At 32.8% G+C, this 13,352-nt stretch overlaps 1 protein-coding gene across 3 annotated transcripts in view; it reads left to right on the forward strand.

Annotated features, from left to right (window-relative positions):
- Window positions 1–12,534, forward strand: part of LOC115231675 (somatostatin receptor type 2-like) — a 360,814-nt gene extending 348,280 nt beyond the window's left edge. For 2 of the 3 annotated variants that reach the window (XM_036500439.1, XM_036500440.1), the window contains 2 exons: window positions 10,014–10,101; window positions 10,441–12,534. In XM_036500439.1, coding sequence (XP_036356332.1) covers window positions 10,480–11,595 — 1,116 coding nt within the window. In that variant the 5' untranslated portion in view covers window positions 10,014–10,101; window positions 10,441–10,479 and the 3' untranslated portion in view covers window positions 11,596–12,534. Of the gene's footprint in view, window positions 1–10,013; window positions 10,102–10,439 lie in introns of all 3 variants that reach the window. The other variant, XM_029801650.2, reaches the window with a different exon arrangement.
- The last annotated feature ends 818 nt before the right edge of the window (window positions 12,535–13,352 follow it).

The raw sequence follows: 13,352 nt of genomic DNA on the forward strand, positions 1-13,352 counted from the left end.
CACGTTCACGTAATCCTACGATACCTTCATCCAGTCTACCGATGTAATTCCGCGATAATACATCCACTACACGCTTTATATTATCAGGAGAGTTTCATCTACAATGCTGAATTTCAGAAATTGCAACAATGATAATTGACATTTGATGCATTTGAGAGGTTTCTCTTGATGAGAAGCACTGGGGGCGTATGATGGATAAATAGTTTGAACTTTCACAGCCATTTCAAATAATATTCAATGTGGTCACAAAACCGAGTACTCTCTAAACGTTCATTTTCCCAACTGAATGTAATGATTCTCAGCCGTTGTCAGTTTTCTCAAAATATAGGATACTTGTTTCGGAAGTCGGTAAAGACCTTGGAATATAGAAACTTCAATATCGTAGCTACCTACGATTGTACACACGATAGTTTCTTTGGATACGTCAAAGTACGCAAGAACTGGGGTACTGATTACAAATATATTCATTTATTTATAACTTTGTTGCTGCTTAAAACCACATGTGCTATTCGAATGAGGAACAAATCGCCCCTGGTATTGAATAATGTGAAATCGCTATACATTTTGTCGTGGGCTTTTGATTGTAGTATTAGCCAAATATATTCCTTCGTAGTTGAGGACCGAAGAACTTAAAATTTTAGTCTCATTTAGTTTAAACCCTGTTTCAATGAGATTTTTCATGGATAATCTAAGTCGTTTGTTGTGTTTTTCTGTATTACATTAATACACGTCAAGGTCATCTTGGTGAATGCACATCCCACAAACTCCCTGAAGCATACATGGTATTTCACGCTGAAAGATCTCGGATGCGCTCAAGATTCCTAACATGCGTCGCGTGAAGCAATATCGGCATCTAAGCGTTATGAAAGTGATAACTTCGCACTGGTGAGCAGACTCCACCTACTTGAAGCGTCAAGGTTTGAAAGTGTGGTTGAACCCGCTAGTTTAGGCAAAGTATCCTCGATGATCAATAAGGGTAACAGGTTTGGATGTTATGGTTCAGGCCTTTGAGGTCAATACAAATCCTCGAAAATACCCACTTTTAACATTACGCTATGTTAACATTAGGTAGCACAAGGTGTTATAACTTGACACAGCACCGCATGACTAAATGTATTCAAATCTAAATTATTGACTGTTGCATTTATTGTAAACAAGCCCACGCTTGACAGATGTGCAAGGAATGAAATAGTTCGAAATAAAGATAATCCTACAAAAGTATTTGAAAGTAGATATTCAGGTTTAGAACTACGTTTGACCATGTATCTGCTTAATCAAAGGCCAACATCGGGTTAAACACTACTAACAAACTGCCAATCCATCATTAATTCGTTCTTCTCAACAGTGTTATGTATCTCTTTCTTTCTAATAATATATATTTATATCTTATTTCTTCGCCTCTTATATATCTTCTTTTGTGTGTGTCTTTTGATAAGTCTCTCAGTTTTATATCATTAGATCAGGTTTTATGTTCTTTATTGTATTCTTACTGCTTTATTCCTTTCCCTTTCTCATTTTCTGATTTCGTCTCATATGATTTCTCACTTTAGCTCTAAGACTTCTCCAATTTCAGTATATACTTCACGACGGCTGTAAGAAGATAAACTGCAATCACTTAAAATAACTTTAACTTGAGAGATCATTTGAAGAGATTCACACACTAATTTATCTTGTTTGTTTAAATTATCTCTCATATCCTAACATCTCGTATTCGAAGTCATTTTATTCATGCAAAGGTATTTACCTTATTTATGGTAAGTACTCACATGATTTTAAAGCTTATCAAATTTACTCCATTGCATTCATCGAAGTATGTATTCGTTTGTCACCAGTTCCTTGTTATTTATATATTATTTAACAATAATACTGTTGCTGATATCAAGTAGTGTTCGATATAACTAAATCCGTTAATAATTCACGAACGACATTTAATCTTTTGTTTGTTCGTTTGACATATGTAATATATTGTTCTATTAGTATTAGGCCTTTAGCAGTGGAGTAATGTTCATAATGTTTATGGCTGAAGGAAACGGAGACAGAGACACGATATGTTGATTTTGATACTTTTACAGTAATATTTTACGTTCCAAACTACTTATAGCACCGTATGTTCAAATCACACGACAGAACCTTCGTAGTGATTTTATATTTTGTATTGACATAATTAGCATACATCTCGTCGCACACGTCTCAAAACAAGGCATATGAGTTTTATCTCCACCCCTACATATACAATATTACAAGCTTTATACTCTGACAGTGTGACCTGTAAACTCTCACCTCCATGTAAATCAATGTTATATTTTCGCAAAGGGAAGATAACTCGCCTATAGAACAGGGTTTGCAAGTATGTGACATTCATGGTTTAATAAAGTGTATTATGGTGGATTTGACCTTATTTCAGGGACTGAATTCCTATTGTGGAATAAAGGTGCGATGGCAATATATTAGCCTATTTACTGAATTAATAATAATAAAAACCGGGGTCTTTTAGTGTATACCTGATACATAATATTTGATTCTTGTAGACGCTAGCCATTGTTTCAGATAAAATGGTATCCCTCACACCGTTGCATCCAGAATTAAAACATCTTGCAAATTTTCTATACATACATTAACGTTTTAAAATTTGTGCGTCTCAGTTCAGTTTTTTTATTCATTTCTCGGCAAGTAACAAATGATAAAGGAAATGAGATGTTATGCAGAATCACGAGTGATATCTCACCGATATTCGTGCCATATATTTCGCCCTTCAAAAATTTGAAGAACATGGCATTGACGAATAGCTGTTAAATATTACGTTTCAACAATCATACAAGGTTGTGAGTCAATACCCGAGGATGGGGTCGTTTCCTTGAGCAAGGCACTTTATTTCATGCTTCTATAGTCAGCTAGCAAAAATGAGTTGTGCTTGTATAAGGTAGTCCCAAAAGTTCGTAGAAAGTCTTGGAAAATAATGGTCTTTATTTTGAGGAAATAATTTTTGTTGTTTTTGTTAGTACTTGGCGAGTAAAAATTCAATTTTCGCTAGTGTTTACGAACTTTTGGGAAAACCTAATATTTCATTAAATGGACAGCCTTGTCAAATTCTGTACTACACTGAATCTCCTCAAGTTTCTTTCCGATTTTCTTTCGCTCCTCCAATAAAGTATACCTCTCGGATTAAGTTAATCCTCGTAACAACAACTCAAGCACTGTCGAACGACTAATCTCTTTCGTCTCATGACCTATTCTGCTATTTTGCTTCCAACTAGATCTGATATTAACCCATACTTTCCTCTTATATCTTCCCAGAATCTCAACCGTCTGCTTATGTCTTTCCTGTAGACATCAGAAAGACACCGGCTGCAGGTCTTATCTCCAGACCAAACTGATATTAATGATTTCAGATTTCCGAACAAACAAGGTCAGTAATTTTATAAAAAGGTTAAGTCGAATTATTGACCCCACTGCTCCGCTGCGGCTTATTTTATCGAAGCCCAAAGAATGAAATGTAACAGCAACTTCGGCGGGATTTGAATTCAGAACGTAAAGACAAACGAAATGTCGCTAAGTATTTTGTCCGTCGTGCTAACGTTTCTGCTGTTTCGCTGCATTGGACTAAACAAATAAAAATGGTTTTAAACTAGAGTACAAAGCCAGCAAAGTATAAGTCGATTCCATCGACCCCAATGCTCAAATGTTACGTCATAGATCCCGAAAGGAGGAAAGGAAAAGTCGACCTCAGTGGAATTTGAAATCAGAAAATAAAGATGGACAAATGCCGCTAAAGCATTTTATCTCGTGCGATAACGATTTCGCCGGCTCGCCGCCTTAACTACACAAATAGTGATAAAGTTGTACCCCTCCAAGTACAAAGGATGGTTGAGAAGTAGGGAATGCTGACCAAGATATCCTCATGGAATGTGACAATATGAAGTACATTTTTCAGCATTGCCCCGTTGAAGTCCATTCACTTATTCTGTCGGTGTTGCAGAGCTGGGATTCCGTTGGTGAAAAAGCGTTCACCCTACTGTTCACAAATGTTATCAACAGCGGATATGACGTCATCAACACATCGATAGTGGTTCCTAGCCAAATGTCTTTTCATGTTGGAGTGCAGATAATAGAGAGATAAGGCAGATCGAGACAATAGGGAGGTGACCAACCAGTTCAAAGCCACAGTCGCCTACAACAGCCTTTGAAACCAAGAACTTGTGTACGGGGAGATTGTCCTGATTAAACAAAACCCCTTTTATCAATTTTAATGAGCTTTTCGTCTTGATAGCCTCAATAAGCTGGCACAGTACTTTTCGTTGATGGCTTTGAAAATAGTCAATAAACCCTATGCGTTTTGCATCCGAAAAAACTGCGCCATTATCTTCCCTGCACATGGAAGGACCTTGGCCTACTATGGAGCTAGTATGGGGCGGGGTGTCTCCACTGAATTGATTGTCTATTTGTCATTGCGGGTTAAAACACGATGCTAAATTTTGTAAATTGCTAAGTGAAGTCACTGCTATTTACATTTCATGTCAGTTTACCTGGAAATAAGCAATACATTCATTAATAAGAAGCGTTGAAATTAATGCAAGCAAGATTTCACAGCTCTAGCATCGCTCCTTCATAGTCGCCTATGTATTTTTCAGCCTGCCTTCTTGTTTGAAGTACAAGCTAGAGACAGCCCAGGTCAGTGGTATCCAATTTACAATATGTTGCAGTATAGTTCTGAAATGCTCACGGAGTTAAAATTTTTGAAATATCACATAAAATATGAAGTGCTCAGATTACATCATAAAACATAGCCAAAATCCTATAGAATTTATATTTATTGCAAACGAAAACTAAGAGACATCTCCAATAATTCAAAAAGAAAATTAGCAAATGTTAAATTTGGGGAAATTGCCTTTATTTAAATACTCAATCAAAATCAGCGAGAATTATTAATTTGGAGAATAGTGGTCTTGTTTTCTTTTTCACACTGTTATTAGAAGTTTGCGATTATAGACATTGCCAGAACGGATTAGACATTTAATTGAAATGTTACCAATCCTACCCAATCCCAAAAAAAGAACAAGAAATCTCACTTTGCTCCTGAATAATTAATAACTAATATAGAGTTTATGTAGTGACCGTTATGAAGCAAAAGTAAGATCCACACAGGCCAAGCATATGTATGAAGTCTGCTATTAGTTTTTCGTTTCTTCACTTCACTTAACACAGTAATGTAGTTTGGAAAAGCATGAAAATCATATTAACGGATTCTTTTGTTTTAATAAAATTTGTGGCTTTGCCCATTATCAATGTTTAATTCTTAGGACTAATGAAAGAAAATGGTTATAAGAAAAAGTAAATATGATATATGTGTCATGAATAATATATTTGCTCGTAAAAAACGAGCTAAAGTACACATAAGTAATTCAATATTCCACTATTAAGGAGGCGAGCTAGCAGTATCGTTAGCACGATATTCCATGTTTAGCCCATTCATCTTGAAATTCAAATATTTTAACTCTTTCTCCTTTATCTCGTTTACTTGTTTTAATCATTTGACTGCAGCTATGCATTGAGAGATATTTTAATCGAACAAATTAACTCTTGTACTAATTTTGTAAGGTCTGGAACTTATTCTACCGGGCACCTTTGCCGAAGTGCTAAGATACAGTAACGTAAACTACATATATGCTGTGTATTTGCTTAGGCTACTACAGTTTCCATCTACTAATTTTCACTGACAAAGCATTGGTCGTCTCCTGGCTATTGTAGATGACAATTGCCTACGAGCCACAAGTGTGAATGGAAGTGAAACAAAATAATTACAAATGAGCTTCCTCACCACATAGCCATACCTGCACCCACAATCATTTATCTTTTATTAAACATTATCCTTACCCACTTAAATTGCTAATTGAAGAAATAATACATATAATTTTCAGAAATCAATAGAATTCTTGATGTTGAATGCATTATGATAAGAAACCATTTATAATATGAATAAATATTTCAACAACGGCAGCCCTAAGCATAAAAGTGAGTCTTTATAATCAAATTAATGCTAACTGATAATTTTAGAATAACTCGTTTATTGCCAGTATTATTATTTATGATTATTTTTTATGATATGTAATAATAATGTTTTGGTTTTAAATGGTTTTATTACTGTTACATCCAACTAGACTTAAATCTGGATTATCAGGTAAACAACCGAACTGTTTGAAGGAGTTAATAATTCAGATCTTAGTACCTGTCAAAGATTGGTGTTTGTGGTCCAATCTTCTAATTATTAAATACCCATGTTTAGCAATTATTTTAATGGTTCGCGGTATTTGCTTCAAAACATGCAGTGTAATTACGTCTAGAATAAAAGCGTCTAGAGAGCGCGCTCTCGATTTAATAATCCTAAACTTCTTAACGTTGATATAAAAAAAACCCTTGCTCATGTTATTAGAATAACTTCGTACAACCATGATTATTATGAGTCAAAGTCATTACCTACGCACTAGGCTCCACGTTTTCATTGTAGAGTTAATAAGTTCTGAAATAAACTTGCCAAAATTTAAAGTCAGTAACATGGTGTTCGCCTTGGTTATTTAATCGTAGTGCAAAACACTATTCATGATTTCAAATCTCATATTGGATTCAATTAAATATCTACTTCTAATATATTGGTAGATTCAAATGACAAGATTCTACCAACAGTTTTCTATACAGTGACTACAGTTGAGAATATTTGCTCTATACAATATCGGATAAAGAAAAGATATATTTTATGTTGATTCTTTCTGAAAAAAATCACTACCGTTAATATAATAATTTGCAACTGTCAGACACAGTTAACCCAACGCTTTTGAAGATATCACGACATGATATATAGAACTCATTATTTGTCGCATATTTTAGTGTCAGAATTTCTTGTTATAATACTGTGATGATGATATATATATATATATATATATATATATAATATATATATATATATATATATATATATTTCATCACAGTATTGACGAGGAACCTCATTTAAATTGTAAACTCAAGATATGTATTAGCAGTAAACACTGCTGGTACATATCTTGCAAAAAAATAAATAACTAAAATAAAAAGGACATCAATGTATATTCGCAACCAATGTAATGGAGACGTAAAGCACCTAGAGTGTCAGACAATATGCTCTGCAGTATTTATTTATATTTTTTATCTTCTGAATTAGAATCATGTCAACTTTCTAGTTCATCTTCCCGGACTCGATAAAATTGCACCACTTAACCTAATCATGTGAATATTATCTTTTATAGAACCACCATGAAAATATTCCTTTTGCCTTTTATTGAAACCGCGACTAAGATAAAGTATCAAGGCTCACCATTGAAAGAGGGATTTCAAATCACGCCAAGTCAGGAATTTTCTTTCTAAAGCTAATATCGTTCAAATATGCACTATAAATATTCAGGAGGTCGAAGAAATGACTGCTATTCTACTCAATCAAAATACAAATTCAAGTTAATCTACTTTTATCCGAACTGTTCTGATCATCTTTTAAGCAGTTATCGTCGTTCCTGTTTAGGTATAGACGAAACCTTATCTAGCACACCTATAATCAACGGTATTTCAACCATGATCCACTCTTTCGGTCTTTTTAGAGTGTGCCTTAAATTATATAATCCAGTGAGTCACCTGTTTATTAAAGGAGGTGGCGAGTTATTTGAATGTGAATTTTACTACAGTTTATAGGAAATCAATCAGCCATGTAAATCATATCAATGGCTCATATAATCCAGCAAATAGTACAGAACGGTGAAGAGCACCTAGTTATCTGAGTCCGTGTTGTAATTTCGACTTGCTTTACAGGGTCTCTTCCCGTTGTTTCGTCGAAAAGTGGTGTCAAAAACACTTCCAAATGAAAAAATGCTACATTTAAAGAATGCGGAACATTTTCACCCCAAAACTTGTCAACTTCATTTCTTTAATCGGAAAGAATTATTTAATCTTAATTGCTAATCTTTAGTTTTTAATCAATTCTTCACTTCAAGTTAGTTATTATTAAACTTGGTTCGTTAGTGCACTTGTGCATTATCTTGTATAAAGCATCACCAAGAAGTCAGTTGGAATTAATTGAACTCAAGATAGTTTAATTAATTACAGGTATGCAGACTATGTCATTAATGTTCGAAACTAATATATATGTCTCTATATTATTTCTTCATTGGTAATGTTTGTTATTTTAATTGAAGTCATCAATAACAACATAGATGTGTGGTTAAATTACAATTTCAATTATCTTTCTAAGAAGCAACAGTAAACTCTTAGTTAAATAAACTCTAACATTTTAATTCTTGGGCAGTGGTGGTTGGTAGAATCGTTAAGGCAATGGAGAAACTGTATAACAGTATCTACTTATGGTCTGGTTTCAACGTTTCCTTTCTTGAATTTCAAGTGCATCTATGTGAGTACCAGTCAAATACTAATGGAGAAAGCTCTACTTAACTGTTCCCACCGCAAAATTTAGAATGTAATCACTTCAGGAGGGAAAATAGAAAGGAATCACTCATGACTTTTTTCAGGGCTATCAGAATTGGTAAATGCAAAGGAGTAAATTGTCTTCAGACAAGAGATCTGGTTTCAATCTTGGAAAAGAGTGGCATCCATTACAGACGCATAAAACCAAATGTTGGTGATAGTGCTGTTAAAATGAGCGAAAGATGGAGTACATTCTCTGAGAATAGGATGATTTCTCTGAAGCGCTTACACGTGAATTCAGTTAACCAGACCTTATTTTTAATGGTTTGGTCATGCAGAAGCTATAGTAAAACTTTATCACCCAATGTTTCATGTGTAATTATCGAAAATTCATGATCACACAACTTGAAATTTTTCTACTTTTATTGACTTTTTGCTGTATTCTTTTTTTTTCTAGTTCCCTAGGATCAATAAAATAAGAACCAGTAATATGAGTCGATTGAAAAGATCATCATAACCAATTTTATTTTGGTGACTTAGCACAAAAAGATGTAATTAGTAAATGTCTATCTTCCTTTTAATTTCTAATTCAACTTATATATATATATATATATATATATATATATATATATATTCCATTTTTTATCTGTCTACACCTGCTGAATCGGGTACCGCTTCTATCCAGCTTAGATAGACAATTTCAACACTTCATTTCCATTTGCACTTCAAGCCGGAGTTTTAGCGGTAAACCTACCTGAGCCCTTATTGTGCACAACTATTAATATATGTCAATCGGCGTATACTCCTTGCATTTCCTCTATCTCACGCGTTTAGACACTGAACATTTATACACAATAGGGAAAGCAATTCCTAAACATATCCCTCATAGATATACTAAGATAATTATTTTGATGCTTTGTTTATACTTCATTTGTACTTTTTATTATGAAGTCCAACTTCAATCTATTTACACCTGCTGAATTTGGTTTCGCTTCTAGCCGCCTTGAATAGGCAAATTCAACGCCTTATTTCCATTTGTGTGAGCTTGAAGTGCAAATGGAAATGAGTTGTTGAAATTGCTTATCCAAGAATAATTACGTATAAAACATGCTCACATCAACTTAACAATTTCTGGTTTAAGTTATATCTTTCGAGAATTTTGTTCCCATAAAAAATTTATCGCTTTGTGCACGTTGGCTTATAATCAATTGTCGACCTTATTTCATATTACATTTTAATATACCATTTTCTCCATTGTGCACTTAAAATCCTTCTAAAAGGATTATCGGCGCACCTGCAAAGTTTCAGCACGAAAATGAAGAGACATAACTAATTATTTTACATATTTTCTTTCCAGCTCTTATATGACTCAGTTATCTCTCATGCTTTCTATCTTTACTAAAATCTTATCCCGAAATATTAATGTATTCATATAGCAGATTCATTACAATCATTTCACCAAAATGTAATGTTTACTTTGGAAATTATGATAACTGTGTTTTATACTCTTTAAATATAATTATAAATGAGTTTCACATAACTTGAATAATTTTACGATAATTTCTAAATTTATGTAGAACCCAGTGTAGCAATGAGATGCTTTCAGGATTAATATAAATGAAAAGCTGTAATATATTTTGGTGAAATTATTGCTCCGACATAGGTATGCTTCATTTTTAAAGTTCTTCTATATAATTGTATCATAAATTTTCTTTGAGCAGCCATTCTCCTTATTATAATAACGTATCTATTGAGCACACTATATTAACTAATATCCTTTGCTAATATAGCACAAATTATTTACCTATCCAGAATTTAACCAAGACATGATATCATGCAATGAGTTTTAATATACAGTTTCTATAATTAATTGCAACATAAAGTTTAATCAACCTCAAGAATGCTACCCATTTTATATTGTTGGAATTTATTAGAGATTTAACATGAATCAACTAACCGGATTGTGAAATTTTACACTTTGTCTTCTAATTTTTCTTTTTCAGGATCCTCTTGAAGAAACCATCAAATAACAGCAGTGTTACAATGGCGTACTCAAACAACACTAACTATCAGCAATTTATTTACCAGAGAGATCCACTTAGAGAGGCTTTAGAGCTTTATGGCACGCCGACAGTTATAGCTTTCGGCGTGTTTGGTAACATTTGGGCAATTTTAACGTTCTATTACACTAGTATTAAACGAATTCCAGCTACACATTCTATGATGGCGTTAGCAGTTGTTGATAATGGTGTCCTCATTACCATATTATTGATGACTTGGCTTCCGAGACAGAGAATTGACATATACAACAAATATGGCTGGTGTCAAATAATAATTCTGTGTAACTTCGTTAGTATATTCCTATCGCCATGGTATCTAGTCTGCTTACTTATAGAACGATATCTTGATTTGGTTCACCCCTCTTCCCAATGGCGAATAAAAACAACATTTCGTGCACGCCTGATTTCAATTGGACTGGCGATTTTAGCACTTGCCTTTTATTTGCACATTGCATGGATATTTGGCGTAGATGAACAACGTAACCTATGTGGTTTGTGGCCAGGTAGCGCGAATTATTATCATAAATTGAATATTATTGACACTATCATTGTTGTTTTACTTCCGACCATTTGTTTTGTCGTTCTTTTATTTCGACTTCTTTTGTACATGTGGTACGACTGCCAAACTCGTCGCTCTCTAAGATGTCTCCAGCCAAATTTACGACAAAATGCCAACACAACCACGATTGTTACCAATTATAAACCAAATACAGTGATTAATAATCCAACAAATGAAAGGATCTGCCCCACTGACATGGGGTTTGATTTAACGACTATGGTAACAACTATAACATTTGCTACAATAGTGCTGACTTTATTAAATAATGCCAGCAGAGTTGCAATGACATTTGGTAACCGACGATTCACAAAGATTATTTCATACTTTAGCATTGTTAATAATCTAAATTATGCTTGTCGTTTCTATATTTATTTTATTGTGTCCCCAACTTTTCGTTATCATCTTCGTGAATTACTTCTTAAGACATGCAAATGTATCATTGTCGATTTCTGTCGTCCACGAACGACTGAACAAGATATTCCAGCTCAAAACATTTCTAACAATGAAATGCAAACAATTCCGAATGACACACAAAATTAAGTTTCAACTAAATTGAAATAAATTTGTAATATTGATTTGGCTTTTGTTGAAAATGGCAGTGCATAGCAAAAGATACTCTTTTTAAAGTTTTATGTGGCTTTCAATTATAATAAATATAATATCCATTCTTAAACTACGTTTCTCGAATCATTCAAATAAGCGAATTTTGTATGTTTATTCTGAAAAATAACATGAGGTTTTCTTTTCATGAAAATTAGTGCTATATTATTGGCTTTTTTCATATTCACCTATTTTAATTTAATTTAATTTTCAATAAAAAATTATATTTTAGATAAACAAGACAGGGTTTAAACCTGAACTTCCTCAATCTAAAGTCCTCGATATTTTCGCTGCACCTGATATTTTATAAGAAATTGTTACATCTCTAAGTATAGCAATTCAAATTCGCTGAGGAAACATCAATTAAGGTTTTATGTTTTATTTCTTTTTATAAATCAAATTTAATTAATATCCGTTCATTAATATGCTATGAATGTAATACGTATGAAGCAAATTATGAGTTATGACTTAATTAAATTGACTTATTAAATATAGCACAAATAAATATCAAACAAAATAAGTCTAAGTCGTAATATCAATGCTTCTGCAGCTAAATGTGTATATATTATATCACAGAATATTCTAGGGGATGACATTAAAATTCTCTATAGCTTTTATCAAAGTAATAAGAGAAGAGATTTTGTCCAAACAGTTCAATCTGTCTTGAAAAGCCATTTCTTTTTTTGTATATCGAAAATCTTCAAATATTCTTGAGAAATTTCCATGAAACGTCTATATATTCATGTTAACTTGTTTTCATATGAGATCTCAAAAGATGTGTCTGTAAATAAATATATATATATTATTGAGATGTGACAATTCTGTAAAATTGTATTTCTTCGTCTTTTCAATAAATTCAGTATCCGTTTAAAATTCGAATTTATGTGGTTCAATTTTTTTATGTTCGTTTATATATAACATCCCATGTCCATATAAGTATCTATTTTTGTTACCGAATTTATGCAATTTCTCTACGTTACAAAGAAAACTATAGATAAAAATCGCTTGGCCTCAAAGCGACTTCTATGCAAAACCCACACGTGCGCGCACACACATGCACATACGCGCGCTCACAAATAGACACACATATATATACATACAAATACTTACATACATATATATATACATACATACTAATTGACACATACATAGATGTACATACATACAAATACGCACATAAATAGATATACGTATATATATATATATATATATATATATATATATATATAATATATATATATAATATATATATATATATATATATATATACATATATATATATATATATATATATATATATATATATATATATATATATATATATATATTATATATATATATATATATATATATATGTATATATATATATTTATACACGCATTCAACACATGACCATATACGTGTGAGTGTGTATGTGTGTAAAAGAGAATGGAACACCGTCGATTCCGAACATAAGAATACAATTCTTCTATTCATCAAATTAACTATTCAATGAATGAAGCTCACAGAGACGTGCCCACTCAGTTTTCGGACAGATTCAGTGAGAAGTAGTGTGACAAGGTGTTGCCATAGAATTATGGGTACAATCTATTCAGCGTCCTTAGGTAAGATTTCCGTTTAAATGATTTCACGCACAAGGAATGCCTCAACGCGAAAATATAGAACAAAAATACATGTGTGAATGTTTCAAGCGACTA

This window comes from Octopus sinensis, linkage group LG2 (genome assembly GCF_006345805.1).
Source record: "Octopus sinensis linkage group LG2, ASM634580v1, whole genome shotgun sequence".
Classification (NCBI taxonomy): domain Eukaryota; kingdom Metazoa; phylum Mollusca; class Cephalopoda; order Octopoda; family Octopodidae; genus Octopus; species Octopus sinensis.